We start from the raw sequence: 27,394 nt of genomic DNA, 5'->3' as shown, positions 1-27,394 counted from the left end.
AATAAAATAATTAAAATTTATATTTTTAAAATCAATTCTTTTGTTTTATTCATGAAACATAACACAGTTTTTAGCAGTCTACATAACTTTTAAAAATTAACTAAGTTGTTTTATTTTAAGCTTGAATAAAATCCTCCTCAAAATCAAAACAATATAAATAATTAAAATTATTTATTGCAAATAAAAATTTTAATAATTAAATTGTTGCAAAAATCAAAGTGGTTAAAATAAAAGAACCACAAAGAAATTGTTCAATATGAAAAATTTGTAAAAAAGCAGGTTATATTTAAAGTGCTGCTTTCATTTTGACAACAACATGAGATTAATTAATTATTTAAAATAATATAGCCAACAGTGAACACCATCATAATTGTTTTTTTTTCATATATTTTTTTTGCAGTACGCAGATAAGCATTAGTGATTGCAGGGCATAAATACCCACTCAATTTTACCGGCAGATTTTTTTTAAGATGACAGATGGTAGCACTCAAAATTCTAGCATAATTTGGTTTTATTTATTTTGTATTAATCAAATGTTTTTGAATTTGAAATTAAAGTTTATAAATTAAATTTAATATAACAAATAATTGTAATATAATAATTTATTATATTACAATATTGTTAAATTATAAAAAAAGTATGATTTCGATTTAACCGTCCTGCCACCAGGAGGTTTACAAATTTCAATTATTCAAAGGTGCACGTATAAATTACCAAATCGTGGTGATTACACCATTACACTTAGCATCAGCACATGGACTAAAGATATTGTACATTATTATTACGCGGTGCATTTAGGGATTAGGGAATTCAGATTTTCTTTTCCATTCTCTCCTTTGGATTACCAGTTCAAGGATTTTTCTAATACAATAAACCAAGAGTGAAACTGAGAAAATTTCAATAGTCCATGTCCAACTGAATATTATTCTTTGATTTCGAATTTCGAGTTGAAGAATGATAATATTTTTCCTATATTATCAACATCAGATGGCGTTAAACAACAACACCATAAATCCATTTATAAATAAATAAAAAAATTTTACAATAATAATAATAATTATTATTTCTCTGAATTGCATCAACTCTTTTCTTATTCATGATGGCATAACACAGTATAATTAGCAGTCTACAGTTACCTATTTTGGATCAAGTTGTAATATTAATTTTAAGCTTGAATAAAATCTACCTTTCAAATCAAAACAATATAAATAATTAATAATTTTATTTATTGCAAATAAAAACAGGTCTAAGTTTTATGTATGCATCCAACAAAGTGCGTTAAAATAAAAAAAATAAATTGGAGTAAAAAAAAAATACTGTTTGTGGTAAAAAAAAAAGTGTAAAAAAAAAATTGGTTATATTTAGTGCATGACGACATGGTATTTCTGGGCAACACCCCCACATTATATTAATAAATTCATTAAAATAATATAGCCAACAGTGAACACCATCATAACTTGTTTTTAATTTTCATATTGATAATAATTATTTTGACAGTTGATAAATTGTCAAAATGGAAGATATATTTCAGTGGTGTCGTGAAGGAAATGCAATGCAAATACGTGTTTGGCTAGATGACACTGAGCATGATATGAATCAAGGGTATGTAGCTTGTATATACAAAATTTCATTACCATATTTGGTCATGTGTCATTGTACCAAATTCAAATTGATATTATTAAATTACGACATGTTTATTAAATTAAAAAATAATATTAACATGTGATTCATCAACTTGTTCATTAATATTATCAATAATACATGTATTTTTTGTTTAAATTAATAGTGATGATCATGGATTTAGTCCTTTACATTGGTGTGCCAAAGAAGGTCATACAAAATTAGCTGAATTATTGGTAACAAAAGGTGCACGTATAAATGCAACAAATCGTGGTGATGATACACCATTACATTTAGCATCAGCACATGGACACAAAGATATTGTACAATTATTATTACGTAATCGTGCTGATGTTAATGTTACAAATGAACATGGTAATACAGCATTACATTATTCATGTTTTTGGGGTGATGATAAAATATCAGAAGAACTTGTTGCTGCTGGTGCATTAGTATCAATTGCAAATAAAGATGGTGATACACCATTAGATAAATCAAGTGGACAATTAGCTAAACGTTTACATCAACTTGCTGTTGAATTTGGACAAGATTTAAAAAAAATACAATTTAAAGATCAAAGTTGGCTTGGTTTAAAAACAAGAAGTCGTGATGCAACATTATCAAGATATAAAGGTATTAATATGAATGAGTTATCACTTCATACACATCTTGCTAGTAGTACAAGTGGTGAAACATGGCGTGGTAGATGGCAAAATAATGATATTGTTGCTAAAATATTAAATTTACGTGAATGTACATCAAGAATATCACGTGATTTTAATGAAGAATTTCCAAAATTACGTATATTTTCACATCCAAATGTATTACCAGTACTTGGTTGTGTTAATCAACCACCACAATTAGTAACTGTATCACAATATATGGCTAGAGGTAGTTTACACAGATTATTACATGGTGGTACTGGTGTTGTTGTTGATACAGCAAGAGCACTTAGACTTGCACTTGATGTTGCTAGAGCTATGGCATTTTTACATGGTTTAGAAAGACAAAATCGTTGTCGTTATAGTCTCAACAGTAAACATGTTATGGTAATATTACTATTATTATTATTTTTAATTTATATTTTTAATTAATAAATAAGACAACTTTGATGCATAAATATATAATCAACTTTAAAAAAGTAATTTACATTAACTAAGATAGAAAATTTTAAAAAAACATTTGTAAATAAATTTCAAGTATATGATGGAAACAAAAAAAAAGAGAAAAAAAAACTTGTAATTTAAATTTAAATTACTTGTAATGTTTATTTTTCTTTTCTTTGTTTTTTTTTAATTAAAAAATTTTTTTTTCTTTTTTTTTTTTTTGTGAAAAAACTTTTATATTTTTTTATTTTTTGTTGATGAAAGATTGATGAGGATCTTACGGCTCGTGTAAATATGGCAGATTCAAAGTTTTCATTTCAAGAAGTTGGTCGTATTTATGAGCCAGCTTGGATGTCGCCTGAAGCACTGAGTAAACGACCAGCTGATATTAATTTAGAAGCAAGTGATATGTGGAGTTTCGCTGTATTATTATGGGAACTTGCAACAAGAGAAGTACCATTTGCTGATTTATCACCAATGGAATGTGGCATGAAGGTATATATAAACATAATTATAAATTTAATTATATTATTCATTTAAATATTTATTTTACTATTTTATTATTTTTAGATTGCTTTGGAAGATTTAAGGGTTGATATACCACGTGGTATATCACCACATCTTGCTAAATTAATTCGTATATGTATGAATGAAGATCCTGGCAAACGTCCATCATTTGATATGGTTGTGCCAATTTTAGACAAAATGAAACGTTAATTTTTTTAATATATATTATTTTTATTAAACTAATATATTAATTATAAATTTATTTTTAATTTACTTCTTTTTTTTTAACAATTGAAATATTGTTTTCCGGTGCTGCCAGTTAATTAATAACTATTTTATATCAAAATATATTTATATATTATATTTACAATTTTATTTTTCTAACATAGAAATTTTAAAACAAAATAATCAATCAATTCAAGTGCCTTGATATAAGTATATATATTTTTTTTTAATTTTTAAAAATATTACTGTTATATTTTTATGCCAAATATTTTTGGAAAAATTAAATAAATATTTATTTAATTAAAAAATATTTTTAAAAAATTTTAATTTACATACTAGACATTTTAAATAATAAAAAATACATTAAATTTGATCATAAGAAATTTAATTAACAAAAAAACAACATATGAAAATTATTTAATGGACTTTTTCCATTTAACCCAACTTGAAAATTAAATACTCATCCAAGTGTAATTAAATAAAATATAAAAGAAAAACAATTTAATAATTAAAAAAATAAAAACAAATTTTATCGTTGAAATTTTATTTGTTAAAAAAATTAATGAAATAATTAAAATTATTTTATGTCTTCTTGAAGCAGTATAAACAGTGCTTCAGTAAATCAAATAATAAAAAAAAAAGTAATATGGCATTTCTTTAACGGAAGTTAAAAAACACTCAAGCGAAAACTTCACGTATGTAACATAAAACTTTTTGGTCTGCATTAGCCACTTGTAATGGCTCAAGTCAATGAATTTGTGAGCATCAGACACCATCAAAAAAAAATATTAAAACCAATAACTAAAAGAAATAGCAAAAAATCTACGAAACTAGAATTTAATATACTGAAAAATAAAAAAATATATATACTAAAGCAGAATTTAATATACTAAAAGGAAAAAAAAGTAAAAATTCTATACAAAAGTTTTTATTTTTTTATTTTTGCATCGAAGAAGACACACACGAGTATCAAATTACATTATATATATATTTTTTTTTACGTAAAATAATATCTTATTCACACCTCAATCATCAAGGTTTTATAACAATTATATTTAAATTTCATAAACAAATACTTTTTTTATTAACATTTATAGTTAATAAAAAAAAAAAAAAAGGAAAAATTTTTAATATGTATGAAAGTTTTTGAGTAAATTGGTATTCACACATGCGGAATTTTATTATACATGTGTATTCCAATAGAGAAATAAGTTTTCAAATAGGAGGGTCTTTTGGCACCCTTACAATTTTTATTTATTTTTCGATTTACAATGCAGTGGTGCAATGCGTTGAAAATTTTCCAAGCCAAAGAGAATAAATTTTCACACTGTAAATTTCATTAGTTCATTTCTTTTTTCTATATTTGTTTTTTTTTTTTTATAAATAGAAATAATTATCGAAATTTCGAAACTTTTTTATCAAAATTTCGAATTTTTTTTAATACGATGATCTATTTTAAAAATTAAATAACCCTTTGATTTTTAAATTTAATTAAATATTTATTTAGTAGATAATTTTAGAGAATAAAAAAAATGAGAACTACTGAGAACAACCAGCTGGTTTTGAATAAAATTTTCGACATTTAAATTTTAATACATTAGTGTCATTCACTCCTACATCTTTATTCGTTTATTATGCATATATGTATATTTTATAATATCATGGAGTAATATTCACGTACTACTATGTCGTATTAAATTCACACAATGTCTTAATGCAGTATACTAACAATTCAAGTTGAAATATATTTTACTAGAGTCTAGACTCAAATGGGTTTTCAATTTTAAACTGTTAATTAAATTCTTAAATTAAATACGGAAATTGCATGTTTCTATATTTGCTTACATTATACTTTTTTTTTTAATTATATAAATTAAATTTTTATTATATTATTTAATGGAAAATTTTTTTAATTATAAAACGAATATTTTTCTTCTCATTTAGATATAGATTGTCTAAAAAATATTTCAACTTTTAAGAGAAAAAAAAATTTAACTAAGAATAATAAATTATTTTTAAATGAAAAAATGATATATATTTCTTAATAAAATATCATTAATTTAAAATGAAACGTTATAAAAAAATAAAAAAGGAAATTATTGTTCTTTTTCTTTACTTTATTGTGAAGAAAAAAAATTTTATTTCTTGCCATTTTTATCAACATACACAATGGAGCACAGGAAGTGCATACATTTCAAAGAGTCAATTTGATTTATTACAATAGCTTTTTTATTTTTAGCTTTTTTATATTTTTATGTCTCCAGTTTTTTTTTTTATTTATACAAAAATAATGACGAATCTTTAGTACACGGTCGATTGTCTCGCAGGATTTTTCTTCTGATAATTCCAATAAAAAAAAAAAAAGGCTTTTTTATAACGGAAAATTACCATAGTAATATTTAAATTTTTCTTCACGATTTTTTTTTGTTAGAATAGTTTTTTTTGTAATTGAAACTTTTAAAGAACTTATGGAAAAATATTAAGTTTTTTTCACCAGCAGTAATTTAAATATAATTTTTTCAATTTAAAAATTTAACGAAGCTTTAATATTTTAATCAATAAATTTTTTAAAATGAAAAAAAAATTGATTAACCATTCTCTCAACCGAATACAAATTCAAATGACTTTGACCGATACAAAAACACTTTGAATAATCAATAAAAAAAAAATTTCGAAATGTCAAAATCAAAATAAAATTGTTTAAAAAAAATCACCCTTGTTGATGATGAAAATTCTCGATTGGATTTTGTCGGCTTGTCAAATTAAAATTCATATAATCTGCAAAAATAATCAACAAAAAAAAAACAAAATTCTATAATTAAAAAAAATAAAAAAGGCTTATAAAGTGGAGTAAATATTTCTGCTCCAAAAATTTTACAAAACTAATAACTTTATTCCAATTTTCATATTTGATTATTTTTTTAAATTAACATTTTCTTAGTGTCAATTTTACCCAACATGTCTCAACTTATTTATATTCATTCTCTTTTTCTTTTAAAATTTCCTTACTTAAGATTTATTATCTTACTTGAATAGTATATATATTTTTTGGTTGTTTAACTTGCAGATTAAATCCCATGCGCATAATCAAAAGATTCATGAGGTTTAAAACTACAATAAACGTAAATTTATACGACTACAATATAAGTAACTATAGTTTTTGTTTTAGTAGTATACTTATTTTTCTATTCAAGTATTAAAATTTCAGAAAAATATAAATTTATAAATATATATTGAATTTTTTTTATTTTTTTAAATAATAATAATATCAATAATAAAAATAAAAAACCAACAAAATAAAACCACTACTATATTAAATTTTTTTATTTGCAAAAAAAACAAAAAACACTTCATATTTCTTGCTATAAAAAAAATCAACTAATTAATATTCAAGTTTCTTTATAAAATAAAATAAACTTTATTATTAAAAATTAGATAATAATAATAATAATAATAATTTTCCATCAATTAAAACTTTTAAAGAATTTTTTTTTGTTAAATATAATAGCCAATTATAATTTTTAAACTTTGAAAATTATATCAAAAGCAAATAATAGAGTAATTTATTAAAAATTAAACCCAATTTTAAATTTTAATAAAATGTTCAATTAAATCAACACAATGAGCTATTATTTGTATATAAATATTTACATTATATTAATAAATATATATGTACAAAATTATAACAATACAAATAGTGTCTGTGAAAAGTCAACGATTCAGAAATAATTACGCAATGTAGTATATGATACAAACAGGATAAAAATAAAATAAAAAAAAAAATTTTAAAATATAAAAAAAAAAGTACCCTTATTCAGATAGATCTATCGAGCCCTTTAACCAAGCCTGCGCACAAATAATAATTTTCTCAGCTATATTATTGGTTACACCTAAATTTTACTTTATATATATAACCCTCTCTTTCACCCCTCCTCCCCCTCATCCTCCTCCTCGCTACCCTTTATCATTAACCCTTCTCTCTTTTTCCCTCATTCTCATAAAATGTATATTATGTATTAAATTTTTTCATTTCTATATTTTTGTGACCAAAAAAAAATAACAAAAAAAAAAATAAATTATTTACTCTAAAAAATAACAGTTTATAAAATCAATAAATAAATATTATTAAAATATATATAGATATTAATAAACAATTAGCCAATGTGGATATAATTTTAAAAAATATTTAAAACAAGGTCAAGAAATTATTGTAAAAATATTTCTCTTTGTACTGAGGTAGTAAAAAAAATATCTACTGTATGATGTGAGGAGAGTTCTAAAAAATAATTCAAGTAGAACTTAAAAAAAAGTTAAACAATTAACTACCCGTATGTGTAATAATGAATTGTATGTTTTTGACAAGAGTGGTCAACATCAAGTAAAAAAATATATATATAAAAAAAAAGTAATATAGGGGTTGTTTGATGCTCTTGACAAAGAAAGATGCTGTATGTTGCAAAGAAGGGTGCAGGAGAAAATGAGGGGTGTGTCGGATATATATAGAAAGGTTAAAAGACGGGGTTGAAGCTTAGAGAGCACAGTGAAGAAGTGGAAGAAGAAGGAGGGAAAAAGAGGATACAGGAGGGTGAAAATGCCACGAGAGAAAAAAAAAAAAAAAATTTTTAGTGATCGGTTGAGTCAAGAGAGAAATGCTAGATGACAAAAGGGATTGAGGGTTAAATAAAATGAGGGGATGAAAGAGAGAATGGAGAGAATGAGATTGCGTATTATATACAAAGAGAAAGAGGAGAAAAATTTATTCATATTCTCCTTCTCAACTGGTTTGTTAAATTTACTTGTATTTGTGTATATACAACCACATACATGTATATTTATTGAATTTGTATTGGAGTCTAGTGTACACCACCACTATCACCATCACCACATTTTGGATTACATCTTCCATGTTCCATCTCAGTGTCAATATGGCCGTTGACTCGTGCACATTTTACTTATGGATGCACAAACGGTAGTACAAAATATATTTTAATAAATTAAATTATATATATATAATTATTAAACAAATTAATTGATAATTATAATTTTTTTTTCAACTATTTCATTACGATTTTATCTGGACTTTATTTAATTTTGTGTTAATGTGTGTTTTTTATAATTTTTTATTCTTTTTATTCTTTATCGTCATGTAAACATTGTATTTTTTTTTTTTTAAATAAATTTATTTATAATATTTTTTGATTATATAAGTAGAGTTGTGAAATATTGTAATTATCATTTTTTAAAAATTATTTTTTAAGGTAAGTTCTTCTCTATTATTTCGACTGAAAACTTAGACATTATTTTTTGACAATTTAATTTGTTTATTTATTTTATTAATTTTAAGTTAAAAAATTTATTTATTTTACGTTTTTTTTTTTTAATTTTAAATAAATGCCACGCCACTTGGGGGTGAAATTTATGTGACTTAGCAGAGAAATTCTCTTCTTTTTTTTTTGGGAGAGAAATTTATGTTGATGTTGTTTTATAAGATAATTTTTTATTTATTATTTTATATTGTTTAAATAAATTTATTATTTATTTAAAATTTATATATATTTGCATGGTAGAAAATTAGGAGCATGGTTTTTTTTTTGTGTACATATTTTTATTTTGGACGCTTGCCGACGAAAAAAAAAATAATCAATATATCTATGCCCAACTATACTCCACAATTATTTTTGGAGTAAATAATTGGATCAAATAAACAATTAATTATTTATACATAAAATTTATAAATATATACTTGTTATTTATTATTTTTTTCAATAATAAAATTCATCATAGATGTGGCTATAATAATTTTTTTTTTTATTATTATTTTTATTATACATAAAAATTTATAAATAAAATAATAAAAATGCATGAATAAAAAAAAAAAATATACAGCATGATGTTATAGTCAATTTTCCAACCGTCTTTTTTTTTTTTTTTTTTTTTTCTAAAATTTTACATAAAAGAAAAGTAAAAACAGGGGTCCTTGTAACAGGAAATTCACATGCCACCTGCTTTCCAAGAATAGATCAGAAAACGAAAAGAAAATGGTAGTAAAAATTAGAATTAAAGAGGAAAAAAAAAAAATCCAAAATTCCTCTTTAAAATAGAATGAAAATAAAAAACAGTTTATATTTTTTTTATTATTTATTTAGTCGTATTTTAAAAATACATTTTAATCATTTTTGTTATCACAATTATGTAATTTTGTGATAAAGTTACAAACACAAGAGTGTACTCGATATTTGATAGGTAAATTACAAATTTCCTTTTTTGTTAAAAAACAAAGTTGACTCGTTATCAATAAAAAAAAAAAAAATAGTACAAAAAGTTGCTGATAAAATACAGTGATTAAAAGCTCAAAACTTTTTTCTTTTTTTTTTTGTAAATGCATGACCACAAAAGCATTTTATGAAAAATTAAATTGACAATTTAATTAATTGTTATTTTCATATTAAAATTATTTAATTATTTATTTATTTATTTATTTAATTTTATTTTTAGGTAAAATATAAACAAGATGAACTCTGAACCAATAAATGATGTTAAAGAAAAAAATATTAAATTAATAATAAACATGGATGATCAATATTTAATTGATAATAAATTAAATAAAATTAATTTATTTAATCAATGCAATGATAAAGGTTTAATAAGTGTGATGGAACACTACTCAAGGTAAATTATAATTCAAATATATTTTTTTAATCATAACTTTGAAAATTGTATTTACAATTTCATCAATTTAAACTTGATAATATTCCATTAAAATTATTTGTACTTGGTAAATAGTTTGGCTGGTTGTTTGTTTAGAGTTCTGATAATGCAATTTAATTCCAAATAAACACGAAAAAAATATATATAAAATCAGTACCTCTACAAAATTTAGTATATGAATGGCAAAATATCGATAGCATCCAACCGTAATTTCATTAAAATTCTGTTCACAATTTAAAAATGCAAAAAAATAATAATAAAATTATCACAAACAAGCCAATTAAATTTGTATGATCCTCTTGAATTTAAATGTACTTAATTTTTTCACATTTCAAGTGTCGATTTAATTAAATAATTCAAGAAAAATTTATTTTAAAAAAAATTTAAAATTTACATAACTTGTGTATATTATTTTTATTTGAAAAAGTAAATTACAATTTCTTTGTGTTTTATGATCATGTTTGATAGTTAATAAAAATAATAAAATTCTCTTTTTCCAATTTCAGAAATTTACGGTCGAGTGTTAACGAATGTCAAACAAAGCCATCGAGGGTTGAAGAGATAAAGGATTTTATGAGCGAAAATTTACAATTTTTTTTCTATTATTATAAAATGATGCAAGCCGTAAGTAAATTTGTAATTTTTTTATTTTTTATTACTCTATTTATTATGTTTATTAATATTTAAATTGCATATTAATAAAGAAATTCTTTATTAAAAAAAGAATAAATATAAATGATAACAAAACAAAGAAAAAAAAAACTAATGAAAATTATTTTTTTTACTTTTATTTGTTTCGTTTGTATTTATTTGATTTATTTTATTTTTTGTTGAATCTATTTTTATAGATATTTATGCTTTTATTTTAGAATTGTGAACGTAAAGCTTATTTGGACCTAATGTCTGATTTATTGGAGATCTACATTGACATGGAGCTAAAAGTATCAAAAATTTCTATCGAAGAAATGGAAAAAATATCTGACCGATTGACAAAATATTTATACATATATTTAGGTATTATATTTTATCAATAGAAATAAAAAATAAAAGAGCAATAACGTCAATTATAGAAATAAATTTAAAGTTTAAATTAAAGTAGAAATTTTTATCTAAAAATCAGATAAATTTGTTATTAATTTGATAAACATTTCGATGATTTAATTTAAAATTTAGTTGAAATTTTATTATTGTATTTTTTTAGATAATTCAGTGGAACACATGTTGGATACACTTATAAAAATTCAATTTATTAGTTCGACTTATCATCACATATTGAGTTTACTCATACCGTAAGTAAAAACATTAAAAAAAAAAAAATAATATTATTACCATAAAACACGTATGGATATTATTGATTTTGCTAAATTTTATTTTATCTCTTTTTAAATTTATGACTTGATTAAATATTTCTTGTTTCAGTAAAATATTAAAAATAGTACCAAGTAATCCAAAAATTGACTCAAAGGGCACAATGTATGTTCGATATTTTTTGATTTATTCATTTTGGAAATTAATAACAAATGATCAAATATTAAAAAATAATATAAACAAATTTGCACATTCATCATTATCAATATATCCAATATCATTATCAGATGATCTTAAAGATAATGTATTACCAAAAGTGCCAAATGATAATTTAATTACAACAAATATATTATTATCATTAAATTTTGATATTATAAAATCATGTCAAAATTTTATTAAACATACGAAAATATTAACAACTAAACAACAATCTGAAAAATTGGATACATCAAAGGTAACATTTAAATTTTTATATATTAATTATAATTTTCCATGAAAAATAATAATTTTTAAGCATTTTTCAAGGATAATTAAAAATATTTAGTAAATTTAATAATCGATAATAATAATAATTTTATCAAATCATTATTACCGGTTATAAAATTAAATTTGACAAGTAAAAATGAAATTAAAAAAAAAATTAAATTATTGACTTTTACTTGATAATTTTGTCAAATTAAATTTAATATAATGGATTTCTTTTTTTTATAATTTTATGAACTATTTAACAGCTTGAAGATAATAATTTAATGAATAATAATAATATAAATTTACCTGATAATTTAATATCTAATAATAGCTCTAAATTACATGAAAATATAATAAATCAACGTAAAAAAAAACATGTATTACCACCAGGTCAAGTATTATTAGTTGATTTAACAAGTGACAAGGCAAGTGGTCGTATAATACGTGATAAAGAACAAATGAAAAAAAAATTATTATGGCTAAAAGAAATTGGAAAAAAAAAGAATAATAATAATTTAATAAACAACAATGAAGATATGAAAAATATTAAATTCAACAATGAAGATTTTACAACAATTGAAGAAGCATATGACATAAAATTATTTAACATAAATGATGATAATGTTAAAAAACAAATTAATGATGATTTTAATTTATGGCTTGATGGAATGTATCAATCAATAAATTATGATAATAAAAATCATAATAATAATAATGAAAAAATAAAAGTTAATTTATCACCAATTATTATCAATAAAAAACTTGATTCAATTGATGAAAAAAAAATTAATAATGATAAATTATTAAACACTAAAAATGAAAAATTAAATATCAATAATTTACAATTAAATATTGATAATATCACAACGACAACATCAACAATTAAATTACAAGAAATATCAGTTAACGAAAAAATAACAGAAGATAAAGATAAAAAAATTGAAGAACCTGTTAGTACAAATACAACTGATGAACATAAACGTAAAACAGTATTACACTTGAATCATCAATTTGATAATAGTAAATTAATAAATAATGATAATGAATTATCATCATTAAAAATTAAAGATGTTGAATTTAATGATCATACTGATGGTTTAACATTATTAGCAAGTGTATCACAACATGTACTTGATTTAGAAACATCACAAATACATGATAAACATCAAGAAATAATTAATGTCATAGATTACAATAAATTAAAATTAAATATTGATAATTCAACTGATAGTTGTTCAAATAGTTCATCAATATATTATAGCAATTATTCTGATAATATAAATTATGATAATAGAATTGATAAACAATATATTATAAATGATAATGAATTTTCAAAAATATATCCAGATGATGATATTGATAGAATTGGATTAAATGTTGAAGTAACATCATCTGAAGATACATTTAATCAATGTACAAGTACAGTTTATCATAATAATGATGATAATAATTATCAACAAGATGATAAAGTTATATTAAATGGTGAAACAGTTGTTCTATTACAAAAATCACCAAATAGTAATTTATATATTATCAATAAAGCCATTGAAAATGACAACGAATTAATTAAATTAAATGATGAAAAAAATAGCTATATGTATGATAAAAAATATTCTATACAAAATGATAATAAAAAGTTAGCTAAAAATGATCTATTATCATTGAGTGATCATGCAATTTGTGAAAATGATATTAAAGCATCATCATTAAGAACACCAACAGCAACATTATCATCATCATCATCAACATCAACAGCAACGACGACGACAACAACAAAAAAATATAATATTAAAAATGAATATAATGATCATGTTGAGGATAATCCAACATCAACATCATTATATCATCATTCAGATAATTATTTTAATAGCCATAATAATAAATATGAAAATAATGAAAAATTATTTGATCAAACATTACCACATTCAACAACAACATCACCAGATAATAACAAAAATTGGTACAATTCAACAGATAAAAAAAAAACAATATTAATAAATGATTGTAATTTAAATAATAATAATAATAAATTATATAAATTTACAAATGATAAAGAAATTGAAAATGATAATAATATTATTATAAAAAATAATTTAAATTATCATTTACCACCTAAAAAACGTTTTAATTTTGGTAATAAAAATTATAATAATATTATTAATGAAAATAATAATTATACAAGTGAACCAATGATATCAATAGCATCATTACAAAATAATAATAAAAATGATAATAATAGTAAAAAAATAATAAGAAGAAATTATAATAATGATAATAATTATTGTTTTATTAATAATGATAATAAAATTAATAATAAAAAAAATAATAATAGTAAAAAAAGATGTAATGATGGACAAATATCGAGGCCTTCGAAGAAAGTTAAAGAGCAATTATTAACTCCAATGAAAAATTTAAAAAAACAAACAAGAAGTTCACAAAGAAAAGTACCTAAAGTTAATTATTGCTATAATGATATTGAAACTGAGTGGAAACCGTCCACTGATAATAATATGACACGTAAAAAAAAAAAAACAAATCAATGATTAATTGAATTTGTTTATTTAATTTTATTTTTTATTTAATATTTTTTTTTCTTTTTTTTTTTTTATTGTTATCATTGAGGATACCACTTGTCTTGGACACATTTAATATTTTTTGTTTCTATTTAAGGACTAATTGAATTATAATTATTTTTTTTTTTCTAGTTTTTTTCTTTATTTAATCATTGCTTTTTACTTGATTGATATTTTGAAATAAAATATTGTAAAGTTTAATGAAAAGTAAAGGAAAAAAGTTATTGAAAAATTACAAAACCTGACCGTTCGACAGGCTGTGGTATAATCCATTCTTGTACAAATTTTGTAAATAATAAATATGTAGAAAGAGATAATTAATTTATAAATTACAATGAGAATATTCGACGATTTTTTTTTTTTTGATTTATTTAAAATAGATACAACATAGAAGAATAGTCATCATTTGAAGATTAAAATTATGAATTTTAATGATAAAAGTCAACAATGAAGATTTAAAATTTATTTATGAAATCTTTGAAAATTGGAAGAATGAATCTACAAGAAATTCCATAAGTAAATTCCGGGTAAGTTTTGATTGAAATATTTGTATACTGATAATATTTTTAATTTAATTTTTTCATGTTTCAGATCAATTCAAAGATGAGATAGAAGACAAAATTAATTATAACAAGAATGCCGTTCCGTATCGATAGAAAAAAAATAGCCAATACTTTGTTTAGAAGATAGTAAATAAAAAAAAAAAAAATGGATAGTAATAAACGAAAATATTTTCATCTTAAAAAAAAAAACAATTGAAAAAGTAATTATTTACATGAAATACTGGTTGAATTTTATTTAATCAGTAAACGACGCATAATCAAAGTACTTTTTACAATTATTTTAATTTTTATTATTTAAAAAAAATAAAAATCAAAAAATACTTATGTATAGCCAACAAATGATTATTCATTAAAAAAAAAAAAAAAAGAAACACGCGTCGTTTAGCTACCTCGAATTGATATACTTAATTTAGAAAAAAAAAATTTCGCTAATAAAAAAAATTTTAAAAATATTTAATTTGTAAATTATAAACCATAAGACTGAAAAAAATAAAAAAAAAAAAAATTAAGTAAATAATATTGCTTGCATGATGATGAATTAGATTAGAAAAAAAAAATTTTCTTGATATTGTGAAATGAAAATAAAATTAAATCAATTAATAATTAAAATGTGAAAAAAAATAAATAAAAATGGAAATTAGTTAGTCGAGTCTCTACGCTAGATAGCTGTTAGAAAAAAAATCTAATTAAAATAACAAAATTGAAAAATAGAAATTCATCTAAAATTTGAGATGACAAATTTTTTTTTTTTTTAAATATTAATTAAAACAAAGAAAATATTTTTTGTTTACTTTGAACAATTATTATTTTTTTATTAGAATAAACATAGTTATTAAGTGTAATTCTTTTTCCTGATACCTGATATCAAATATCATAATAAATTACGAACTAAATAACAGTATAAAAAATTAAATAATAATTTATAATTTTCCTGAATTATATATATGTGCCTCCCTCGAATGGTTACCAATAAATTGCCAAAACAATATTGTAATAAATAAATATCTATATTAAATAATTAAAAATAAAAAAAGAAACAAAGATACGTATGTAACAAAAATAATGTAATAATTTAAAAAAAAGCCTAAAAATAATTATCGCAAATAATAGTTAATAAGCGATCAAAATGCCATAAATAATTTCTTCCTCAGATAAACAATATCCAGTCAAATAGTAAATTAAAAATAATCATTTTAGTATTAACTAATTATTTACCATTAATAAAACGAACACCTCGTTACTATATTATTTATTTAATTAAAAAAAAAAAACGAGATGTTTTCTACAAAAGTCTGATAAATCTAAGTAAAAACGATTTCGAAATGAAAGAAAATTATGAAAGAAAAAGTATTAAAAAATTTCATCTCGTACATGTGAGTAGTATAAACAAAAACAAAAAAAAAAAATAATTATAATAAGCCAGTAATTGTCATTGCAAATTGATTGTTTCAATGTTCTTTTTTTTTTTTACATTATTTATTTTATGAATTTTTTTTTTTCTATGATTTTCATTGTATGTGTTTGTAAAATGAATGAACAAAAAAAAAATAAAGATAAATTATTAAACATTGGTGTTAATATTTTTCAAAAGTATAATTAAAATAGATGACAAAAAAAAATTTTTTAAAAATAAATGTGGTCAGACATCAAAGGTTTTTTCTACTTGAAATTTTTTTTTTTTTGTTCTCCTTTTTGTTCTACTATGTTTTGTTCGTTTTTTTTTTTTCCAATCTCATTTCTTGATACAAAGAAATGAAGAATTCTTACGACTCGACAATTAAAATGGATTCACTGAAGAGTTTTTTTTTTTTTTTTTGTTTTTTGTTTAATAACAATAATGGGAGTAGAAATGAAAAAAATAAAAATAGGTGAAGAAGGAAAAGAGCACTTTTGCAAATTGTTTTGCACACTCTTGTGAGTATTTAAAAAAAAAGAATTGTATATATATGACAGGGGTAAGTATAGTGATTCATACGAGTCTGGAAATTTTTAATTTTTCTTTTTACTTTAAAAATGATTATTATCATATAGCAGGTAGGGATGAACAATTTAATGATGAATAAAAGCGCTTGCGCAAAAATAAACTGGGGGTGCGTCGTGTAAACTAAAATAAGATAAAAAAAAAAAGCTCATATCCATGAAGTGGGTGGTAGATGTTGAGAACACAAGTTGGATCCAACTAAACCCTCCAGTTTCGCAACATTCATGAACGTGAATAGAAGATTTCTTTTCGAAAAAAAAAAGAAAAAAAAAAAAAAAATACACATAAAATCATTACAACAATTAACAACAACAAAACCATGTAGTTCATACAATTGTTTATCAAAAAATTAAAAAAAAAAAAGCCAACAAATATACTGTGTTGAAAACACAATAATAAAAATAATAATAAATTGTGAAAAAAAAAAATAAATAAATAAACGCACATACAGACAAGTGATAAATAAAAAAACGTGATTTTTTTTTTTTTGTTTTTTTTACTTGTTAAATTTTTTATATGATTGTGTTGAATAATTATTATTATTAATAAATATAATTTTAATGTTAAAAAAATGAAAATAATTATTAATAATTTTTGTTTTTTTGTGATTTTTTTATTTATTCATTTGACAATATGCTTGGCAACAAAAGGTAATTAAATATTTATTAAAATTTTAAAAATGTATTTATTTTTTATACACGATTTTATTTATTTTTTTGGCTTTAGTTTTTTTCGAGTCATTAGAGTTTTATGTTTTTTTTTTTAACAAATTTTATCGCAAACAATGGCATTAGGGATTTGTCCTTTTGATGTTTATTGATGCTTGAATTATCGAGGGAAATAGACTAGAGCAGCTGATCAAATTACTCCAAAAAAATATGACAAGTTTCTTTAAAAAAATTATTAATTATCCTGTTTGTTTCATTAATAATTGTCTTAAAATATTTCGTTTATTTTAATTATTAATAATTAATAGTGTAACACGTGTTTAAAAAATAAAATCATTTCAAATTTCATTGTCTCATTTGCTATTTTTAATATAACAAACAAATTATAAATGATTTTTTTTTTTGGGATTGTGTTTATGTTTGATTAAATATATAAATAACATTTTTAATTAAAGATATATTATTAGTACAGGACATTGAGACTAAAATAGAAAACACAACACAAACCACAAAAGTTACTTGTCCAAGTTTATCAAGACACTGTGTACACTATTTCACTTTAGTTCTAAATTCAATTGAAACTTTATTCTGTTTCCATTAACACCCACTGTCATTACCTCTCAATACATATAAATTTATTTCATCATAATTATATATATTTTAAAATACGAATTGAAATAAAGTTTTTTAATTATCCTTTTTTTTTTTTTTTCGTTTGAAAAAATTGAAGAGCAGAAGAAAAAAATAAAACATATTTTTTTTTTATATTTAATTTAGATGATAAATCAGCACAAAGTGAATGTACATTGAAAAATCTTCATCCCATGATCATAATTACATACAATAATATCACAATAGTAAAAGTAAGTACAAAAACATATTTGAATATAGAAAAAAAAAAATATGTAAACTAGTTTTTTATAGAGAAAAATAAATTGATAAATATTGTATGTAGAATTATTTGAAAAAGATATTAATTTTTTTATTTTCTTCATCAAAATATATGATTTTTTTTTTCATCGTAAAATAGGATTAATAAAAAAGGAAAAAATTTATGGACATTATCTGGGATGTTACGTGATTCAGATCAGTTTGAGTGCTTTTCTCATGCATATGTATTAAATTGAAGATAGAAACCGACATCAACATTGCATTGAAGTAGATAGAAATAATAAAGATAATCATATTATTGATTTTCAAATAAATACTAAAATTCAATTGTCTTATTAATAATAAAAAAATATACACAAGGGGTTGTTGTTTATCACAATAACGACATTATAAAATAAAAAGTTGATTAAAAGAATAACAATTAGCTATAACATTGTTGAATGAAAATAGTCAATGTTTTATTCAAAAGTTAATAAATAAATTTCAAAAAATTGATATTAATAAAAAAGAATATTTTCCTTGCTATTATTAAGAAAAAAAAATTGAAAATTAGATAGACTCTGTGCTAGATAATTTAAAAAAAAAAAGAGGAAAATTAATGAAAAATATAAAATTGAAAAATGAACATAGAAAATTATAAATTTTAGATGATTTTTTTAATTGAATTTTTTAATAATTAAATAGATAAATAATCTAATTATCATAAAAAAATATTTGTCTATTTAAGATTTAAAAAAAAATAAATTGAGTAAATAATAATAGCACTTGCATGTTGATGAACTAGAATTCAATCATCTCGATATTTTAAAATAAAAAAAAAAATCAAACTAACAAGTCAATGAGTCAAAAGCTTATGAATTAACACAGCTTGAATAAAATAGAATAATAAATAATAATTAATCATTATAAAATCCTCGTGTAAAATATTTTAAATAAATGAATAATTTAAATTAATTAATTCACCTGGTATATATATTAGCACAGGTGTTTATAAAGTTTTGTTTTTAATTTAAAAAAAATTTAAAAAAGCAGAAAATATATATAATAATAACATGATTTAAACAGACAGATAACATAACAATTCAACATGGTGAACGAGTTACGATGAGATGTCGTGAATTAGGCAGATATAAACTTGTTGGTGATAATATTTTACAATGTCAAAATGGTTTATGGAAAGGTACAACACCTTCATGCACACCAACAACATCAATTTCAAATTATACCGGTAAGTTTTATCATTACATACGGAATATATATATTTTTTTTTTTAAATTTAAATTACACAAATGAAAAATTTACATTTACTTGTTAATTATCATTGTTATTATTTAGGATTTAATTTTCTATAGAACAATAGAAAACTAATTAAAATTTTCAATTTAAATTAATTTTTTTTATTGTCATTAAAAAATTTAAATTAATTTTTTTTTTCAATTTTAATAATTTTTTATTGTTTAAAATTTTGGAAAGAAGGAGGATTGTTGATGGTTTATATTTATGATTTTTTCTTGAAATTTAATGGATTTTTGATGCATGATTTGAGGCGTTAAATTTTATGTTAAAAAATTTTGATGAAAATTAGGTGATAAGAGGGGGATAAAGTTGAAAGAGTATGGGATTGAAGAAAGTTTGAACAGCAGATTTTTACACCCTCCTTAAGGGATTGTGGGTGAATGCCTGGCAAGGGAACGATCTAGCTCACTTTGGATTTATTTTCTAGCCACGTAGTCTTTTCGCATCTTTCAAACATACCGTTTTTTTTTTTTTCCTTTTTTTATATTTTACTGATTTTATTTTTCTGTCGACAGACTGTATTCTCATTCCAAGTACAATCACTCATACAATGCATGTCACAATTGTTGCAGCGAAAAAAAAAAAAAACATATTTATTTAAAACAATCAATTTTTATTTGATATTGAATTTTTCAAAAAATTTTATAAACGACGTTTTATATATCGTTATATTTTATTGAAAAAAATAAAATACAATAAATATTACGATTGTTCAATGGAAAAAAAAAATAAACACATTTTAAATCAATTTTTTTTTCTAAAAAAACTGGTATTACTTTTTTAAAAATTCTTTTCTTAAACACTAAATTTTTTTTTTTTTTTTCTATAATATTAGAGGGTTGAATAAAGTAAAAAAGAGTTGAACCCATTTTGGCTAACATTGTTGATGAAAAAGCTTACGGGACAAAAAAAAAAAAAAAAAAAAAAAAATTATGTATTTTTTAAATAAAAATAAATAAAAATGAGAATAAGGGTTTGAGGGATGAAAAGAATTGCGAAATAGCTTTTGGACCAAGTGGTCAAAGAGGTAAAGAAACGGGTAAAAAAACAGCTGCTACCATATGAAATTGCGTATGTGAGGTTGAACAAAAGGCGTCACTTTGTACAAGGCCACAAAAAAAAATGTAAAAAAAAAATCTTTATCAAAGAAAAGAATAAAAAATTGCTATATATTCACAGGGGGTATTATGAGCGTTCAACTGCCGACGATTATTTCTATGATTAAGTGGTAAAGAAAGTAAAAAAAAAAAAAAAAATTTCGACATCAAAAACAGTAAATAAAATAAAAATAATATTTTTTATCTAGGTAAATTAATCTTCAGATATTAATCCAATTTTTTTTTAATTAAAAAATGTATAAATTCTTGGGGTTATTTATGTTGACTCTGGTATTTATTGAGGTTTCGAAAAAAAAAATTTAACAAATGAACAATTTTATTTTTTAATTATAAGCAAATTTAAATTAATGTTAATTTTTTTTTTATGAATTATATATAAAATTGAATTTTAATTTGAAAAAATAAAATATAAAATCTGTTACTTTGTATTTTAAAAAGTTAAAATCAATACAAAGTTGAATAAGAAATAAAAAAAAATATAAAACACAAAGTTTTATAATTTTTTTATGGATTTTTTTCTTTGTATTTGTTAAATATATTGTTGATAAAGAAATTATAACTATTGTTTTTTTTTTTTTTTTTATATAGAAAATGTACCACCGACAATATTGTTTGGTTTGCCAAGAGGATCAGCAGCAATTGCACCATCAGGTGCACTTGCTATATTTCCAGGTAGTATTTTACATCTAGAGTGTCTTTTTTCAAGACATTTGGGTAATCCAGAATGGACATGGACATCAACATTTCGTCAACATTTAACAGGTTAATTATTTATTTAAATAAATCTTTTTAAAAAAAATTTATTATACAATTAATTTAAGAAGCTACTCATCCCATTAAAAACAATTAATTTAAAAAATTTTTATTGTTATTTTATAAATATAATAATAATACATTTGTTTTTTGTTAATTTTTTAAATAAATAATAATTATTGAGTTGATAAAAATTAATAAAAGTATTTTTTTTTTTTCCAACACTCCCCTTGGTCATGAGTAGTACCTAATTAATTATAATTAATAAAAATTTAGCAAAAAAATAAATGTATAAATTTATTTAAATTTTAATAATAATAATTATATTTTAATTGAATTAATAATGAACCACAAAAACTTTTGTTTTCATAATAAAATAATGTGTTTTTTATTTTATTTTTTTTTTTGATTATTTTCATTTAAAAGTTGAGTTATATATATGTTATTTATAGTAAATCCAAGTTTTATTTTCAACTTGAATTATACACAAAATAACAAATATAATCCTACTCAAAATTTCATCCAACAGTATGTTTGTGAAATTTGCTTGAATTTAACAACTACTGAACTCTATATCCACTTGATATCTTGACAATTAATTTTTAAAAAAATAAATAAATATAAAAATGAAAATTGATAGTTAAAATAAAATATAGATATTTTAGTTGAGCTGTTAATATTTAACAAATTATTATTTATCAATATATAATTGTTTTTTTTTTAAAAATAAAAATTTATATTTTGAAAAAAAAAAACAAACAATAAATTCATTTGACTTTGATAAATTGTTCACAATTTTTATTTACTTGTTTATACACATGCTATTATTAATTTTCGTATTTTTATTTATTTATTAAAACTTTTTAAATGAAAAAAAAAATTCAATTGATTATTCTGACAATTTATTTCGCGAAAAAAAAAGAAAAAAAAATTCAACAGTGAATAAAATTGACGTGTAAATTTAAAAAATGTTAAAATAAAATAAATGAATATTTTAAATAGTGATAAAAAAAAAAAGAAATTGATGGAAATATATTTATTATGAAAGAAAAAATAAAAAAAATAAAAATTATAAATGTTAGATTTGTCGACATTGATGTAGAATTTTTTTTTCGAAATAATTTTATTTCTTTTTATGTATTTTTGTTGGAAGAATAAAGTAGAATATTGGAGGGATGAAATGATAAATTATTTAATTTCAGGATGGGCGATATCACCATCGGAAAAAGACTGGAAATATCGTCTGTCAATATATTACATAAAAAATCAAGATTCTGGAGTTTATACTTGTTCAACTCCCAAAGGATTTACAAATTCAATACGAATTCACGTTGCCGGTAAGTTATAATATCATTTATTAAAAATAATAATAAACTTTTTTAAAAATTTATTTAACAATATTATAATATACAAATTTTATTTGAAAATATAAAATATTCAAGTTGAGTATTAGATACTTTATTACTAACTTTCCAAAGTCAAACTTTCAACTTAATTTAACTCTACAGTTACCTTTCTACGATATAGTAAAATAACTTTTATCATTTTCTTAAAAAAAAAATAATTAAAAATAAATAAATAGAAAAAAAAAAATAATATATTTAAAAGTATAAAAGATAAATAAAATGTAAAAATTATAAATAATTTCTACATTTTAATGATTTTATTTTTTATTTTCAAGACATTCATTGTCCTTCGTTAAGTCGATTACCACAACCAATGACATCTAAAATTCAAGGCACAAGATTAGGACAAAAAGCTGAATTTAAATGTCCCGATAATTACCGACTTAATGGTTCAAATGTATTAACATGTCAATACAATGGTAAGACCTTTTCAAATAAATAAATAAATTTCTAAAAAAGTAAATTATTTCGATTTTTTTTCTTTTCGTTTTTCGTTTACTAAATAATTTACATTTATTATTACCAATTTACAATCAAGCAACAATATTTATTCTTGTAATTTATTTATATTTTAAATTAAAAAAAAAAATATATATATATAAATTTTTTATACCAACGATAATTGCAAATCAGACTCGTTAGTTGAACGAATTTCTAAACGAAACGAGTCGTGATAATTGAATGAAAATGTTTCAAGAGGGGGTTAGTACAAAAATAATAATAATTAAGGGAGATTCTGCCAAAAGCAAGAAGTAAAATTAGTTGTAAAAAAAAAAATATAAATTATCTGATAATTTATTTAAAAAAAAAAGTATAATAAATTATTTTTTAAATTACAGGAAAATGGTCAAATAAAATACCACGTTGTGAATTAATACAGTGTCCTCCAATTAATGAAATAAATTATATAAATCCAAAGTTAATAATGTTACAACATAATAATAGTGTTAATGGTATGGCAATATTTACTTGTTTATGGGGTAATAATATTGTTGGTTCATCAATAATAACATGTGATGAAAATGGTCATTGGAATACAACAATACCAACATGTTCACGTAAATAATATTTAAATTAACTCATTAACTATTATTTTAAATGATTAATATTTTTTTTATTTGATTAACAGAAATAACTTGTCCATTACCAAATTCACCAAAAAATGGTATTATTGAAATTGAAAAAATTGCTGGTAAAAAACGTAACAATAGAATAAGAAAAGTTGGATCATTATTAAAATTTTCATGTTTACCTGGACATAAAATGATAGGTGAAGGTTCAATAATATGTACAGAAAATGGTACATGGTCACATGAACCACCAATATGTTAGTTAATGATTCATAAAGTTTATGTTGTTGTTATTATTTTAAGCTTGTGTTAAATATTAATTTTTTGAAAATTTAGGTGAAGTTATGTGTCCTTATCCTGGTGATCCACCACATGGTATAATATCACCATTAAAATTTTGGTACAAACCAGGTGATACAATACAAGTAACGTGCTCACCAGGCTTTGTTACACCACTTGAAGTTAAAAAACCAACATGTAGAGATAATGGTATATGGAGTGGACCACCACCACCTTGCAGATCTTGGAGTGATGTTTAAATAAATTAATAAAACAAATATATATATATATATAAAATTAAATTTAACACAAGAAATAATTAAATAATTGATCATCGATTTTTCAACGAAAATTAAAATAAGTTATATAAAAATAATATTATATACATAAAAAAAACAAAATATAACATTACAATAATAATGTAATTAAAAAATAGAATGTTTTTTTTTATTTCATGAAAAATAAAAGAAAAACAAAATATTTAACAAAAAAAAGCAATTATTTTTCTTCCTTCATTAGAATTATGTGAATGTATTTTAAATTAGTTGAAAATTTAACAAAAAATATTTTGAAAATTACAGGGAATTTCTAGTTTATAAAAATCGAATTAAAAATTTTTTTTTTATTTATAAACTCGCTTTTATTGCCGTTAATGATGAAAATTTTCAATTGATTTTACCAGCTTGTTTAATTAAAATTCGTACAGCATTCAATAATAATTAGAAAAAAAAAAAAATTTATAATTAAAGCCAAAAATAGACTTATTGAAGTAAATATTTTTGCTCTAAAAATTTTACAAGAATATTAAATAATTTTGATTTAGCTTTCATATTTGTTTTTAATTTTTTTTTTTTTTTTTTTGAATTAATATATTAAACTATAGTAAATTTCAGTTAAACGGATTTTTGAAAAATTAATTTAACTATTTTATCCCATACGCCCTTATACATAGTATTTTTTTTTTTTTTTTTGAAAATAAAATTATTATTATTTTTCTTTTAATGTTGAGAAATGAGAATGGTACTTAACGTTTGCCCTCGCTCAAAAAACTCGAGTGTTTGTATTTGCAAAAAGATTAATTAAAGCTCCCTTTACTTTTGTAGGATCAACCACGTCATTTAAAAACTCTTCAGCTAAAGATAAGTGTACACATATACATATTAAAATATAAAATAATACAGAATAAAAAATAAAATGTATACAAATCTGTAAATAATTGTCACTGATAAATTTAAAGATAAATATATATCACAAATGGATCTCAAAAGAATTTAAATAAAAATATCTGTTTGTTTTAAATTTAATTAAAGAGAATAATTATAATAATATAAATAATTATTTTTTTAAACATTAAATAATACTTTTGTTCAAAGCGAGTGAAAATTATTTACAGAAAAAAAGTTTTTCTCAGATAATTTTTAAAAGTATTTTGATGTTTTTTTTTTTTTTTGTAATTAAAAAATTAATTAAAGCTGAAATATTATTTGTCATTTTAGGGGATGATAAACAGTGTCAAATTAAATTAACACTTAAGTCTTTGTAAATTTGAAGGATCGATACATTAAACTGACATAATTATTTACCATCACGTAGAAAAACTTTCATGATAAAATCAAAATTAAAAAAAAATAAATAATGAAGAAAAAAGGGGAAAAAATAAATAAACAAGGGATGAAAGTTTATGACCATCAAACATTATCGTGTTTATACTTATTACTGGCGTCAAATTGACTTGAACAACGTAATTGCCTTGAAGAAAAAATAAAAAAAAAATACTCCAGTAATATATTTTTTATTATTTTTTTATTTCTTCATCATCAGCAAGTTCAATTCACTTTATATAAGAAAAAAAATATATAAAATAGAATAGAATAAAATTGAGAAAAGGGGATACAAAGAAACTATAGTGTCGAGAAAATAATAAAAAAAAAAATAATAAAAATATTTGAGGGTTGATTCGAAGAAATTCATTGAAAATATTTCTTTTAAACTTTTTACCTGAATTTTATGATTCAAAGTGTTTTATCAATTTTTATTATTTTTTTTTCAACTAAATAAAATAAACTTTCTATTGAACAAAAAAAAATATATATATATAAATTTACAAACTAAATTTATATCTATTTTTTTTTTTTCATTTTCCATTCGTCAATTTAATTTTTACCATTTCTTTTTATCGAACTTTTTTGAAAAAAATAATATAATATATCTTTTATTTTTTTCAAGCTCTAATTTTACTACCGTAACAATTTTTATTATTTTTTTTTTTTTATAAAACACATATTTACCCAGTTAAAAGGTTCAATATAAAAGAAAAAAGAAAATGAAAAAATGAATGAGGAGAAAAAAAAAGTGTCTAGATGAGGAGGAAAATAAAATAATAATAAAAAAATGTTCAAGAGGGGTTGAAGGTTTGATAGTATATGTGAATATATTTATCTGAATTTGTATGTGTGTGTGTGGGGTGATATTTGGGGGATGATGGTGAGGTGAAAGTAATCAAGCCTGTAGATCTCGTAACACCAATGTGAGTTTCCCTTGGGGCCAATACGTTGCCAAATTTAGCTTGAGGGTAAATTTTAAAAGATATGGTTCTGGATCTTCAGCTTTAGATTATAATGCTCATCGAGTCGTGAGAAAAAGATAGTTATATCCAGACGAAAATCTCTTTATACATTTTGCCCTGTAGGCTTCAATAGTTTTTTCACTCTACCACCCACAATTTACTATTTTATTTTAAAATATATATGTGTCCAGACAATCGCCTAAAGGTTGTAAATTTTTTTACAGTTAAAATTTATTTTTTTTTTATTATATTTGTATTGTGATTTTATCATAATTATTATTTAAATCA

General features: G+C 21.3%; 3 protein-coding genes across 3 annotated transcripts; all 3 read left to right on the top strand.

Moving 5' to 3' along the window:
* The first annotated feature begins 1,068 nt into the window (after window positions 1-1,068).
* Window positions 1,069-4,073, top strand: LOC122856830 (integrin-linked protein kinase homolog pat-4). Its single transcript, XM_044158693.1, has 5 exons — window positions 1,069-1,153; window positions 1,245-1,602; window positions 1,787-2,669; window positions 2,991-3,221; window positions 3,297-4,073. The coding sequence occupies exons 2-5, from the start codon at window positions 1,514-1,516 to the stop codon at window positions 3,441-3,443; spliced, it is 1,350 nt and encodes a 449-aa protein (XP_044014628.1). The 5' UTR covers window positions 1,069-1,153; window positions 1,245-1,513; the 3' UTR covers window positions 3,444-4,073.
* A 4,161-nt stretch (window positions 4,074-8,234) lies between these two features.
* LOC122856210 (putative uncharacterized protein DDB_G0282133) lies at window positions 8,235-15,389 on the top strand. The gene is made up of 9 exons (XM_044157902.1): window positions 8,235-8,427; window positions 9,954-10,127; window positions 10,673-10,790; window positions 11,036-11,180; window positions 11,368-11,455; window positions 11,586-11,928; window positions 12,206-12,637; window positions 12,797-15,042; window positions 15,107-15,389. The coding sequence occupies exons 2-8, from the start codon at window positions 9,970-9,972 to the stop codon at window positions 14,483-14,485; spliced, it is 2,973 nt and encodes a 990-aa protein (XP_044013837.1). The 5' UTR covers window positions 8,235-8,427; window positions 9,954-9,969; the 3' UTR covers window positions 14,486-15,042; window positions 15,107-15,389.
* Window positions 15,390-17,209: 1,820 nt separating this feature from the next.
* On the top strand, window positions 17,210-25,038 carry LOC122856821 (locomotion-related protein Hikaru genki). Its single transcript, XM_044158683.1, has 9 exons — window positions 17,210-17,709; window positions 18,505-18,590; window positions 19,684-19,846; window positions 21,621-21,794; window positions 22,988-23,122; window positions 23,467-23,610; window positions 24,031-24,249; window positions 24,321-24,518; window positions 24,598-25,038. Exons 1-9 carry the CDS (start codon window positions 17,631-17,633, stop codon window positions 24,798-24,800), a joined length of 1,401 nt encoding a protein of 466 aa, XP_044014618.1. The 5' UTR covers window positions 17,210-17,630; the 3' UTR covers window positions 24,801-25,038.
* Window positions 25,039-27,394: the final 2,356 nt, after the last annotated feature.

This window comes from Aphidius gifuensis, linkage group LG5 (genome assembly GCF_014905175.1).
Source record: "Aphidius gifuensis isolate YNYX2018 linkage group LG5, ASM1490517v1, whole genome shotgun sequence".
NCBI lineage: Eukaryota > Metazoa > Arthropoda > Insecta > Hymenoptera > Braconidae > Aphidius > Aphidius gifuensis.
Note: the sequence above shows the minus strand (reverse complement) of the source record. Positions and strands in the feature narration are given on the sequence as shown.